Source organism: Miniopterus natalensis, chromosome 2 (genome assembly GCF_054644295.1).
Source record: "Miniopterus natalensis isolate mMinNat1 chromosome 2, mMinNat1.hap1, whole genome shotgun sequence".
Classification (NCBI taxonomy): Eukaryota; Metazoa; Chordata; class Mammalia; order Chiroptera; family Miniopteridae; genus Miniopterus; species Miniopterus natalensis.
The window spans coordinates 154,744,755-154,757,828 of NC_142082.1; the positions used below are offsets into that span (position 1 = coordinate 154,744,755).

At 36.2% G+C, this 13,074-nt stretch overlaps 1 protein-coding gene across 2 annotated transcripts in view; it reads right to left on the reverse strand.

The window, feature by feature from the left end:
• STK38L (serine/threonine kinase 38 like) overlaps positions 1-13,074 on the reverse strand; it is a 68,329-nt gene that overhangs the window by 16,192 nt on the left and 39,063 nt on the right. For both annotated transcript variants that reach the window (XM_016199114.2, XM_016199115.2), the window contains 4 exons: positions 9,386-9,530; positions 5,301-5,352; positions 1,730-1,852; positions 1,427-1,510 (listed from right to left, as the gene is read on the reverse strand). In XM_016199114.2, coding sequence (XP_016054600.1) covers positions 1,427-1,510; positions 1,730-1,852; positions 5,301-5,352; positions 9,386-9,519 — 393 coding nt within the window. In that variant the 5' untranslated portion in view covers positions 9,520-9,530. The remainder of the gene's footprint in view (positions 1-1,426; positions 1,511-1,729; positions 1,853-5,300; positions 5,353-9,385; positions 9,531-13,074) is intronic.

The window sequence follows — 13,074 nt, forward strand, 5'->3', positions numbered from 1 at the left end:
CTAACCACTTTTCCCCTCCCTTCAATCTAGCCATGGGGATTCCTTCTCTTCTTTGAGCAGGCCAGGATTATTCGTGCCTCAGGGACTCTGCATCTGCTACCTGGATATTTGTTCTGCCAGATCTTTATATGTCATTCTTTCTCATACTGTCTCTCATCAAATATTCCCTCCTCCGAGAAACCTTCCTTGAGCCAGTGCTTTCTCCTAAGCCCAGAGCACCTGCATCACTTTATCCTTTTGTAAGAATATTCTTCATAGGACTTATCAATTGTGACTGTGTGAAATAGCTGGCTGCCTATTTTCCCCACTGCTATAAAAGAACAAGGGTCAGGTTTTTCCTGTGAACCACTGTAGTCCCAGAACCTGGAACATGCGAATACTTGTTGGATGAAAGAAACAGAAATGCAGTGAAAGAATGCAGTGAAAATCCAAGTGGGCCATAGTTAAATAAAAACTAATAGTTAAATAAAAATTAATATTATATTGCTGTAACAACAACAAAGTAAGTTTCAGGTGGGCACTAAAAGACTGAAATAAAGCATTAGGTTCAGAGAGGCGCCATCCCCCCTCTACCCCTACTGTGAGCCCTTCTCTAGCATATGTACTCAATACAGGGTTCTACAGAGTGTCTACCCAGACTAGAAATGCAGGTAAATACATAAAATACTACTACTGATGTTTTCAAATTTATGGCTACCACTTAAACCACATTAAGTCACAGGAAACATGAAGAGAGCCAGCAGTATGAAATGGAGTGAGTACAGATTTTAGAAATACATAAACTCAGCAAATTCTCAGGAGACTGGTCTTACCTTTTCAATATGTGAAACGGAGTGAGGGTACTGAGAACTATCCTTTATTTTCACTGAAGTCAGAGGAGGTTATTTTGTGTTCCTCCCCAAATCCCATGATAATGCCCAAACCCCTAGTATAACTGAATTTGGAGATGGGGCCTCTAAGGAGGTAATTACGGTTAAGTGAGGTCATGGGGGACAGGGGGAGGATTGGTATCCTTATAAGAGACACCAGAGAGCTCACACTCTCTCTGTGCACGCACCTAGGAAAGGCTATGTGGGGCCTTGATGAGACAGCAGCTGCCTGCAAGCCAGGAAGAGAGCCCTCACCAGAAAACAAACCCTGCCAGAACCTTGATTTTAGACTTCCGCCCTCCAGAACTGTAAGAAAATAAATTTCTGTTGTTTAAGTTACCCGGTGTGTGGTGTTTTGTTATGAACAGAATAATACATATTTAGATTACAAATTTAGAAGAAATTTTAACTATTAAGAATTGAGAAAATGAAATAGGTTATCAAAAAATTAATAGATTATGTAGTAAGATGTGTAGATTTTTAAAATTCTAACATCAGCACTTATTCTACTACCAGTCAGTGGATATTCCTTTGGCTGCATGTGTTAAAGAACATACCTGCTCTTTTTCAAGCATATCAGCTTTTCTCAGTATCTTCATTGCATAGATATGGCCTGTATCTTTCTTCTGGACCAGCCGCACCTAGAATGTAAAAATTGGCCACATTATAAAATGTTAAACAGTCACTACTATTTATTTAGGAGCAAAAGGTAGGTTCTTTAAAGAAAACAGTGTTGCAATTTGTCATTCATGGTATTTTAGGAATTCTAGTCAAATTAAACTATTTTCATACATATTAAACTATTTTACTCTATCTTAAGATATGTATTCAATAGCAGTGACTTTTGAAAAGAGCCACACCTCTCCAAACGCTCCTCTTCCTATGACTTTCAGAGACTCAAAGTCATCTAAGCCAAGTCTGGTCCTCTTGAGCCGTAAGAACTCTGTTTCCTTGCGAGCATGTTGTGATCGGCGTAACTTTTTCTATTAAAAAAAAGACAGGTTAAAAAGATGACTTTAAAATCAGATTGTTTCAAAGGAAACCGATAGTATTAAAAGATGAGACATATAAAAATGGGAGTGAAGTATTTTACACATTATATACTGGTGCTGTTACTTATTTACCAAAGTGAAATATTTATTAAGCATGGAAAGAATAAAACAATCTAGAGGAAACTTTTTTTTTAACAATTGATAAATCTTTATTCTTGAAGTGTACTCCATGAAATATTAGTATTCCATTAAATCTTAACTAATTATGATATTCTTTCATCTTTATGCTAACTTAATTCAAAAATAAAAATTAAACTTTAGGAAATGCTAACAGTATTCTGATATTGATTTTTTACTCTGTCAAGAAATCTACTTTGCTTCAATTAGCTAAATCCCAAGGTTGCTCTGTCACAACTACTGAGACTTATGACACCAAAATAACACAACAACAATATTTCTATGAAGATTTACTTATGGTAGAATTTATTCTTGGACAGATTTTAATAAACTGCTTGAGACTTGGCACACAAATTCCTGAAAATACAGAATTGCAACAAAGATAATTACATGAAGAATTCATTAAAATATTCAAGTCAGGAATTTCATAACTCATTCTCCAGAGGTCACAAAAAATAACTAGCATTAATAATAAACATGAAATACCTACATTTGGAATGGGCATTTGTTTCACTGTTCTATATTTCATTTTTCCCCTCACCAAACAAAATTCTGTTTTTTGACATAGCTCCTAGTAGAGGTAACATAAAGCGGGAAATAAAAAAATAAAAAAACAGTGAAAAATTAAACTCCCGTTCATCTTCAACTGAACCCTATCAAGCGTTCAGTGGTTCAGTTCTGAGGAGACAAGGCAAAAGGACCATCGCAGCTCAGAAACATCGCTTCTACATGCAGCTCAAGGTATAGCTACTAAATAGTCCTTCCCTACCCCTCTGTATGTTTTCAAAAGGGTAAGGTAAACTATTAATCAGAAATATATAACTGTATCATCAATGAAATGGAATTCTGATACCTCTAACAAAGTTAATCTAAGAGGATAAATTATGAAATTATGTCTTCAATGTAAACATCTTTAAACAGCTAAATGAAGTTACATATTCAGGCACATCAGTGGTGGAAACAGTGAAGATTATATTTTTGTTCAAAAATGCCTTTTGAATAACAGTTTAAAAAACTGAATTACTAGTAAAACAAAAGATCAAAAAAGCAGTTTTAGACTTTAAGACTAAATTTAAAAGGCCACATGGTGGCACTGTAGTACTGTCTTTCAAAACAGTAAAGACACCCCCCCCCCCTTTTAATTACGTAAATGAATAAACTTAAGAATTTTGAAAGACATTCTGGATTTCTGATGTTATAAGCTATAAACAGAGTAAACAGAGTACAGTGGGATGTAGTTTCAGGAGCTTGTGTAATCTGAATGGAAAAGATGACCTTATTACACAGTTTCATAAATTAAGCTCAAAACTGATAGACAAGAGAAAAGCAGCTAGAGAAAATGTTTATTAATATTTGACAGGTTGTGTAATGAAGCAAGTAAACAATGTTTTTGTGTTGGAGACAGCAATTTAATGGCAAAAAAAGGAGAATCCCAAGTGTATGGAAAATATAATCTTACAAAAATAGGATATCACCTATAACATTGTTACATTACTTAAAAAAAAAAAATCTATTCCATATTAGTCTTAAATCTTAAAGTCCATGTTGTAGTCCATGGGTAGCTGAAGAAAGTTAGCATTTTTAAAAAATTGACGGAAAAAAGCATGTTGACATATTGCTCACAACTTGTGTAGATTACATTGCCTTGAAAAAACAAATAACATTTTGTGGTAATCACATCTTTCCTCTACAAAGAAGACATCAAAAACCTGTGTACAAGGTTAACATTTCATAGCTGTCTTCTGCAGCTTAAAGTTGCCTATTTTGTTTTCCATGAGAGTAAATAATATCCCATGTTTAATGGGATTTGCTAGAAATCCATCACTTTCTTCCTTTCACCATTCCTTCTTAAATGGGTGTTCCTCAAACACTCAATCTGCGGGGTGCTCAGATTTTGTATAAAACAGTGTACACAGAAGCTGTGGGATATAAAAGGGTTCAGCTAGCAGCTTCACCTCAGGATATATGCTTTTCATGGCTACATTACATAGTTTCATTTTCACAAGTAACTTTCACAAATTATTTCACAAATACTTTTCTACTACAGAATGAGTTAAGGATGAATATTAGCTTTCATTAAAAACTAGCCTTGCCGGGCAGGGCGTGGCTCAGCGGTTGAGCATCGACCTAGGATCCAGGCAACCGGGGTTCGATTCCCGGTCAGGGCACATGCCTGGGTTGTGGGCTCGATCCCCAGTCAGGGGCGTGCAGGAGGCAGCCAATCAATGACTCTCTCACCTTTGATGTTTCCATCTCTCTCTCTCCCTCTCCTTTCCTCTCTCTGAAATCAATAAAGATATATTTAAAAAAAAAACTAGCATTATTTTAATACAACTATTTTATTTTGGAAAAACCCATTCCACGTAAAGACAGCTCCAACATAGTTTATATTAGGTTGAGAAAATACATCTATTTTATAGAATTTGACATAATCTAGGACCTTGCCTGGGGCCTAACAATAATAATTTGTCAGTCTCCACCACCCATGCTAGTCCCCAGGTGATGTGTATAAGTGGGCTGGTATTCTTGTTATTGTTTTTTCAGTAAAGTGAAACGTAGTATGACTTTATCAAAAGATAAACTGTGAGGATCAACCATTTTAGAAAAAGGAAAAAAATTTATTTCTTTTGGAAGTGAAAAAGATTCTTATGAATTGACTATGCAAACAAAGTATGTTACATCAAAATAACAACCTAAGATGACATTATAAAACCAACCTGGCCAACTTCTCTCATTTATGTTATTTGCTTGGCCTTGGGCATCTGTTTTTGTAATTTCCCCCTCCAGATTTCAAATTAAGATCTTATGCATAAGATTTCTATATCAATATAACGATGTATAATGTATATTAATCTAAGATTATTAATGATAAGGTTATTAATACTAATGAATAAAAATGAAGAAAGATGTGCTTAGTCTTATTTTTTCTCTATAGATTGAAATATAGATCTAAACCATTACCTTTCTCACTTAAAACTTAAATAACATAAATAAAATTAGTTTTAAAATATTATTATAGTAAAATTTTAGTTTTCTAGATTGAGTCAACTGATTAACGAAGTAATCACCTTTGGTATAAATCATTATTTGATCCACATATATATTGGAAAATGAGTACCACAATAAGGTTAGTTAATATATCTATCGCCTCATATAACTACGACTTTTTGTAGTGAGAACATTTAAGATCTACTCTTAGCAACTGTCATGCACATAATACAGCATTGTTAACTACAGTCACAGTAATTATAGCTCACATTACCTCCTCATCTGCTAATCCTTCTTCTTCCATGGCCACTTCTAATTTCTTCTGCCTTAACAAAAGAAAAAATAATTTAGATTTTAAATACATTTCTAACTAATCTCATCTTTAAAATGTATATTTATTTATTACCACTTCAATTTGATATGATAAAAAAATATTTCAAGTTGAATCAAAATAGTCCCTAGTATAGTTTTCTTTCTCAAAAATAAACCCAATTCAGATTTAGCCTTCTCATACTTGGCAAATAAAATTTACTTCTAAAGTTGCCTAAATGAATTGTTAGCAAAGGTGACTAATGTTCTAAGAAGGAAAACTGTTATCTAATGTTCAAACCACTAAAATTGTTAACATATATCAATATTTATATTAGATGTATACAAAGGTAACTATAGTGACTAGAAGTATACATTTTTAAGGTGGATATCTATTTAAATCTTGATTCTAACACCTTTTAGCTAAACGAGCTTATCTATATCCTTCACTTAAAGTCTAAGCTTGATTTCCTAATTAATCAAGGAAAGGTGTTTGATGTAATTGAATATATTTTATTCTATTATAATTCTTTATAAATTTGAAAGTCATCTATGTATTTTAAAAGTAACCCATTAACTATCAAAACATTTACTTTTCAAATACAGTATATAGCCAAGTTCAGTTATTCATTATTTTTAAATGGCACCCTAAAGTTAGTTAGGCTAAGCATTGTGGGCATGGGGAGGATGGTAGAGGGATAGGATACATGAACTAGTAACTAGAGATATGACTGTGGTAGGAATTTTGTAACTCATGTCCAACTGAATATTAAGTATTTTATTTCTATTGTATTGGCTCTTCCTAAAGATAAGCTGGAGAGAGCTCTTCCTAATTCGTTTTGGAGTATGCTAGAATAAGAGGAACTTTCCAGGATTTATGCACAGGAGTACAGGGGTTGAGGATTGAGTCTATCATGCACATCATTTGGTATTTGTTAGTTATAATAGTGGGTCCGAAGGTAAGTTCTTTCCTAATCCATCAAGATCACTTCTTTTTATTTCTTAAGGAAAATTCCTAGCCAAAATATATAGAGCCTGTGTATAAATCAGCACCCAAGTGGAGATGAGACCTAATAACATCTTCTTCACCCACTTCCTCAGCACTGGTGCTTACCACACTGACTTTTATCTTTTGTTCACAGATTATTCCCCTAAATCCAACCTGAGAATGAAATAAGGGCCTAACATCGGATTCTGCCCCTGCCATCATGCGCCTCTGGGCCTGCAGAGCTGCATGCTGAATGATTTTGAGTTTTCTCCGCTGCAGAGAGAATCCAAAGAGTAAGAGGAACATTAATCTAGGAGGGACAGCCACATACAAGGAACTCTATTCTTCTCAAATCTCTACTGCACCCTTTCCTTGCCAAGACTAACACTTCATGAAATCATCTCTCATTCAGGGGAGAGAGGCAGTAATGTTCCTTCCTTTGCGCCATGACTAGATGGGAACAGCTATGACTTCTCTTGTACCTTTTTAAAAAACAGTTTTCCGCTTGGCTGGTGTAGATCAACAGTTAGCATCAACCTATGATCCAGAAGATCGCAATTTGATTCCCGGTAATGGCACATGCCCGGGTTTCAGGCTCGATCCCTAGCAGGGGGCGTGCAGGAGGCAGCCGATCAATGACTCTCTCATCACTGATGTTTCTATCTCTCTCTCCCTCTCCCTTCCTTTCTCTGGAAGCAATACAGACATATTTAAAAAGAAATTATTTAAAAAAGTTTTCCTCATAAAATGCTGACATTTTGTTCATTGGTAGGTACTTTATTTGGCTTACGTGTTTATCCAATTAGTTAAGCTCAAAAATTTGCCCCATGTTTTCTTAAAGTATAAACTGTTTTTACTGTGTATTATTATTATTTTAATAAAGCAATAATTTTCTAATTTTTTCAATTACAGTTTACACTCAATATTTTGTATTAGTTTCAGGTGTACAGCATAGCGGTTAGACAATCATATACTGTTCAGAGTATAGTATAAACTGTTTAATATGACTTCCATGACACCACCAAACTGAGACTGCTTTTTGTTTTTTTTTAATAACAGCAGATACTTTTATTCTAACTCTCCTTTGTTTGGAAATAGAGGGGAAAGTGAACTACTTGAAGGTTTTGGCAGAAAACGACAAGGACCCTTTAAAATTCTGAGGAGTAACTCAGTGCCCGCCTCCTGGGAGACAGAGGACCTTCTGCGGGTCTCTTCTACGCCGTTCCCTCTCTCCACCATCGATCACCTCCAGAGACTTCCATTACATTTACAAATAGTGTAACTACTTCTACAGTTGGATTTACTTCTAACTTACTTTGTGATTTGTGTCTGTGCCTACTACTTGGTATTTCAGTTTTTCATTTTCTCTTGCCTTCTTTTGAACTGATTTCCCCCTCGCTCCATTATTTTCCTTCTGCAGGCTTAGAAGTTACAGACTTTATTCTTATTCTTTAGTGGCTACCCTAGAAATTACACATACACTTAAATTGTCAAAGTCTGAAATTAGTTTTGACCCCGTCTACGCTGTATCCCTGTTCTTAGAGATACAAAGACATCTAAGAGCACTTTAATACCATTTCCCTCTCCTGATTGACAGTCAACTGTTAGAAAGCACTTTAATCCTATTTTTTTAACTGCTTAAGACATTATCATTGTTGTTGTTTTATACAGTAGATTTTTGTTGGGACAGATCCACCTATTTACTTTAAACCTCCTGCTTGTGATCACTTTCCTTCTGCCTGAGCGGAGTCTCGGAGTTTTTTCAGCCGATGAACTTTGTTTAACCTGCGTCTGCACCGTTCTCTTTCCTCTCTTCCTTTAGCAACTCTGATTAAAGGCACGCTAGCTTTTCTCACTAGTCTTTCTGTTTCTTAATTCGAGTATTTTCTTATTCTGTCTCACTACATGGACTTCTAAATAACTGTTTTATTTTTTAGTTCTAATTCTCTCCTCAGCTATGTCTCATCTGCAGTGAGACCTGTCCAAAATTAAATTCAAAACCTGATTCTTCTTCTCAGGTCCTGTTTCACTCAAGTTGCACCACTCTGTTTGCCCAGGCATGACATTTCAGAGCCAGTATTGACTTGTTTCTCTCACTTTTCATATTTGGCTACTTTCCATGTTTTATTTTATCTTTCTCACCCGTCAATTCTTCTCTATTGTTGCTGTCACAATCCTAATTCAAGCCTCCTTTCTATTTGCCTGGACTACATCACTAGCCTTTCCTGTTTCTAATCCCTCCTCCCACAGTCCATTCTATACATCACAATTAAAGTACTCTTCTAGAGAAACACCTGCAATCATTTGATTCTTGTGCTCAAAACTCATGGAGGCCCTCTACTACCATGAGAATGGCTACACTAACAAAGCATCCCAGGCTCCCAGGAAATGCTGACATCTAGCTTGAGCTAACTCAACAATGCCTGACTTAGCACTGAAGGTGATTTCTTCTGCCTCTAAAGTCCTTCCTCCAGCTCTTTTATTTCTTTCTTCTCCCATTTGTGAAGTATAAATAGGACTCTTTCTTTAGAGCCCTGTTTAAAGCCACCACCATTTATGAAGCCCTCCCCATTGCCCTAGGCAAAAGCAATCTCTCTCTTCTTTGCCCTTCTCTTAGTGATACTTTACACTCTTTCATGTAGTATTTATGCGCATTATCTCCCTTACTATAACTTTCCTGAAGGCAAAACACCAAGTCTTTCATTTTTTATTCTTCCATTCCCACTTACACACACACACACACACACACACTATAAATGGTTTTGGATTACAGTCAATTATTCATAATGCATCCTTCTAAAAGAAAGTAAAAAGCTGTATCATAATTTCATGGTTGGAAACATTTTGTTTAAAATATGTCATCTGAAATAAGTCTATGGGTGCACAGGAAAAGAAACTATTCTGCAAAAATAAAACAAGTAACTAGGTCCATTGTCGGGACAAGAAACCTAAAAACAACACAGAGGGATCTACAATATTTATATTATTAATGGGCAACATATTTATACTCTGCTTGCAGCTTATTTAATTAAACAGGAAATTTTGACTAGCTGTTACTATACCTGGTTTCTCTCTCTTCATGTTGTAAAATTAGGTTGCTGTAAAAATTCTCCAACGTGAGCTTGGCCACAGTTACTCTTTCCCGGGTATGGTTGCTCATTGGAAAGGTGGCTGTAGTCCCTGCCGTCATTGCCATAGTAACAGAAACTGAAATAACATATAAACACAAATTATTCAGTAGAAAAAACTTTTTATCCCTTATAACGAACTCTAGAAATGGTTTGATTTCTCCTAAGCAAAATTCAACCCTAACTGTTAAGATATGCAAATCTTTCACATTATAAATAATACAATGCTAGTAAAAGAAAGATACATTATTCCCAAAGCAACAGAAATTAATTTTGTGCTGGCAAAACCAGGGCTGAGGTAAAGAAGCACCATTGGGAGTCCACACACAATATAAATACATTTATATACAAAAGGTTATACTCACCTAGCATTCAAACAAGAAAGGTTCAATTTATTTTCTTGTTTTATTGATTACTAAATAAAACCCACAAGATTTTGCTAATACTTATATCCTCAATAAATGTAAGTCTCTTAAGAGTTAATGTAGTTTAATTAAATAGTAAGAAATAGCTTCTGCCATATAAATTTTATGAAACATGAAGTGTATCAATAAGCACACGAATATCAGTCTAACGCAATTCTTATGGGTATATGTTTCAGGGGGAAATATTTTGAGAAAGATGCCCCTTTGATGGAAGCCATGGTTGCCCTATTTCATTCTGAATTCTGTCATTTCAGATAGTACTATAACAAGGTCTAGTATACTTCTCCAAACTTTGAGGTCCATTTCTTTTTTTAAATTTTATTTTTATTTAAAATGTTACAGGTGTCCCTTTTTTCCTCCTGAGGTCCATTTCATTTTCAAATGACACTCAAATGCCTGTAGGAACCAGGAAGGAAACACAAATGTGTGAACCAAGCCAGGTGACAACAGGTAAAGTTTTGTGTCTGTCTACTTAATGCCATTTAAGTGCCAACTTTGAAAAATCACTGGGACAGCCAAACAAAGTACTGGTGTGAAGAAGACAATCTGGACAACTGGACAAGACAAGGAATGTAACGAAAAGGCTCCTTCATTGGGGGAAAGATTGAACTCTGGTGGCTGCTTTGGTGGATACTGACCAGAAGAGATTTGCCTACCACAGTCTATATCTGGACCAAAAAATGAGAATGTTTCCATATGTTAAAGAGATTTTTGCTTATCTGGATGGGGATCATAACAGACCAACCTAGAGAAGATCCAGACTGCCAAGAGTGAGCATCCAACATTGAACTATTAGCTGAAAGGTACTCCGCCAAACCTGCCATTACTCCCCAACACCCACCTCTCCTTAACTACACAAAGATACAGACCCCTGTATATGGACCTGAACTGGAATAGAATCCAGGGATAATGGAATGAACCAAAAGTCTTTCCTGTGCTTCAATAGAATGAAAGTAAACAATTTCCAGTTCCACTGGCATCTTATTGGGTTTATACCACAAAGTATTGCAGGAGCTCTCAAATCCTCATGTCTAAAACACAATCTATTATTTTAGTATCATAAACTTGTTCTTCCACTGACTACTATAAATTCTTTTATAACAAGAAGCTGATCACATTATTTGTTTAAAATCGCTCATTGTCTCCTCACTGCCTACAGCAAATCGAATTAGCTTAGCATGATGAAGACAACTCACACACACTGAATGCTGGTATATATCAGGAATTTCATGATATTTTATTCACTTAATTTCCCTTTTTTCTCCTGAGGATTTAAGATAGTGCACGACTACATTTCATTTTCACAACAGCCGTGTAAAGTAAGAAACAGAAGCTTAGAAAAGTTACATAGCTAGTGAGCTATGGAGTCTGGACCCCAACTCCAAATGCTCTCTCCAGCTTGCCATTCCAGCCTTAGCTGCTGCCCTTCCTCACTGCTTAGTCTTCTCCCAACGTAACTGGCTCTTTCATGCCTCCAAGGCCTCCCATGAGCCATCCCTGGATCAGTTACGTCCTGAACACACTCTCTCTCTTTCTTTCCTTCCCAGTTTTTCTTTCTTTCTTTCCTTTCTTTTCTTCTTTTTCTTTCTTTCTCTCTCTCTCTCCTCTCTCTCTCCCTCCCTCCCTCCCTTTCCTCCCTTCCTTCCTCCCTCCCTCCCTTCCTTCCTTCTCTCTCTCCTTCCTTCCCTCTCCCTCTCCTTCCTTTCTTTTTTTCCTTCTTTCCTTTTCTTTTAGAGAGAGAGAGAGAGAAAGAGGAAGGGGGAGAAAGAAGGAGAGAGAAACATCGATTTGTTGTCCCACTTATTTATGCATTCAGTGGTTGATCCTTGTATGTGCCCTAACTGAGGATTGAACCCACACAACCCTGGTGTATCAGGACGACCCTCCACCAACTGAGCTACCCAGCCCGGACCTGTCCTAAACTCTCTTCACAGGAATCCTGCTGATTCTTTAAGGCACAGTCTTACTGTGAAGACTTCTCTAACATTCCCTACCAGAAGAGAAATAACATTTGGCATTCTTTCATGTGTGTTTTCTAGCATTTGCACCAATATATCTCAGGCATTGGTGCTTATCACTCTACTTCTCTATCCCACTAAACTCAGAGCACCTGTGGGCAAGAACTTTTCCTGATTCGTTTTTTAGTATTTACCACAATGGCACTGTATCTCTGACACATAGTAGGCATTAATGAATAAACGACTCAACCTTTCAAATGGGGGGTGGGGAAAGAGTTGAAAGAATTGGCTAAAAGTAATAAAGATTGGTTAATAAGCAACTGTGGAAAAAGAAATTACTGAACCTAGGACTCAGAAATTTAGAGATTTAATCCAGGCCCTGCTGCTAAGTGATCATACGGTCTTATTCAAATCACCAGAACACTGAACTCATCAGTTTTCCCCAGACAGGCATTATAATATTTGCTCTGGCTAGTTCACAGGCATAGTGTAAGGCCATCTGAGATAATACACAGCAAAGCCACAATGGCTTATACAAATGTAAGACATTATTTTAGGCACGTCATTTAATGTTTTTGAATGTGCTGAATGCTTTAATAATAATGCACATTATTTTAAAAACAATAAATACAAAATATAAAATTAAACAAGTTTCTATTGCAAGACTTCCTGGCATCTTTAATATATTACCATGTACCCTAAATCCTCAAAAAGATAATAAGGCATACAATTTGTGGTATTGTAGGCATAGAAGTTCCAACAAAGAGCAATGCCTAGGGATTTTAGAGTGCTTTCTAATTTGTCCAGATCTGTAGCTGACAGAGAATTTTCTAATTGGTTTGCCAGTTCTTAGGAGGAAAAAAGAGCCAACTCTAGTTGTCCAAGGTCTGTATTTTCCTTTCAAAAAGTTTATGGTGAGAAAACAAAACATTTTATAATGCCTCTTGAAAAAAAGCACAAAGAAATACCCATAACTAAATATTTCAGAAGTCAAAAAGAAAGATATATAATGAACTCAGGGTGTGGTCTTGGAAGGCAGTTGACTGCCTGCCAAGGGGCCTCTTAGAACAGGCTGCTCTGCTCAGTCTGCCAAAGGGCAAGGTCTGGCCTTCAGCTGCCAGTGTCCCAGGGCAATCAAATTCTGGAAGCTACTTTATCCTAAGAGAGTTCACAGGAGACTGATATATAAGACACAATGGCAACTGACTGATTTACACAATAAGAAACTGAGTAACAAGGA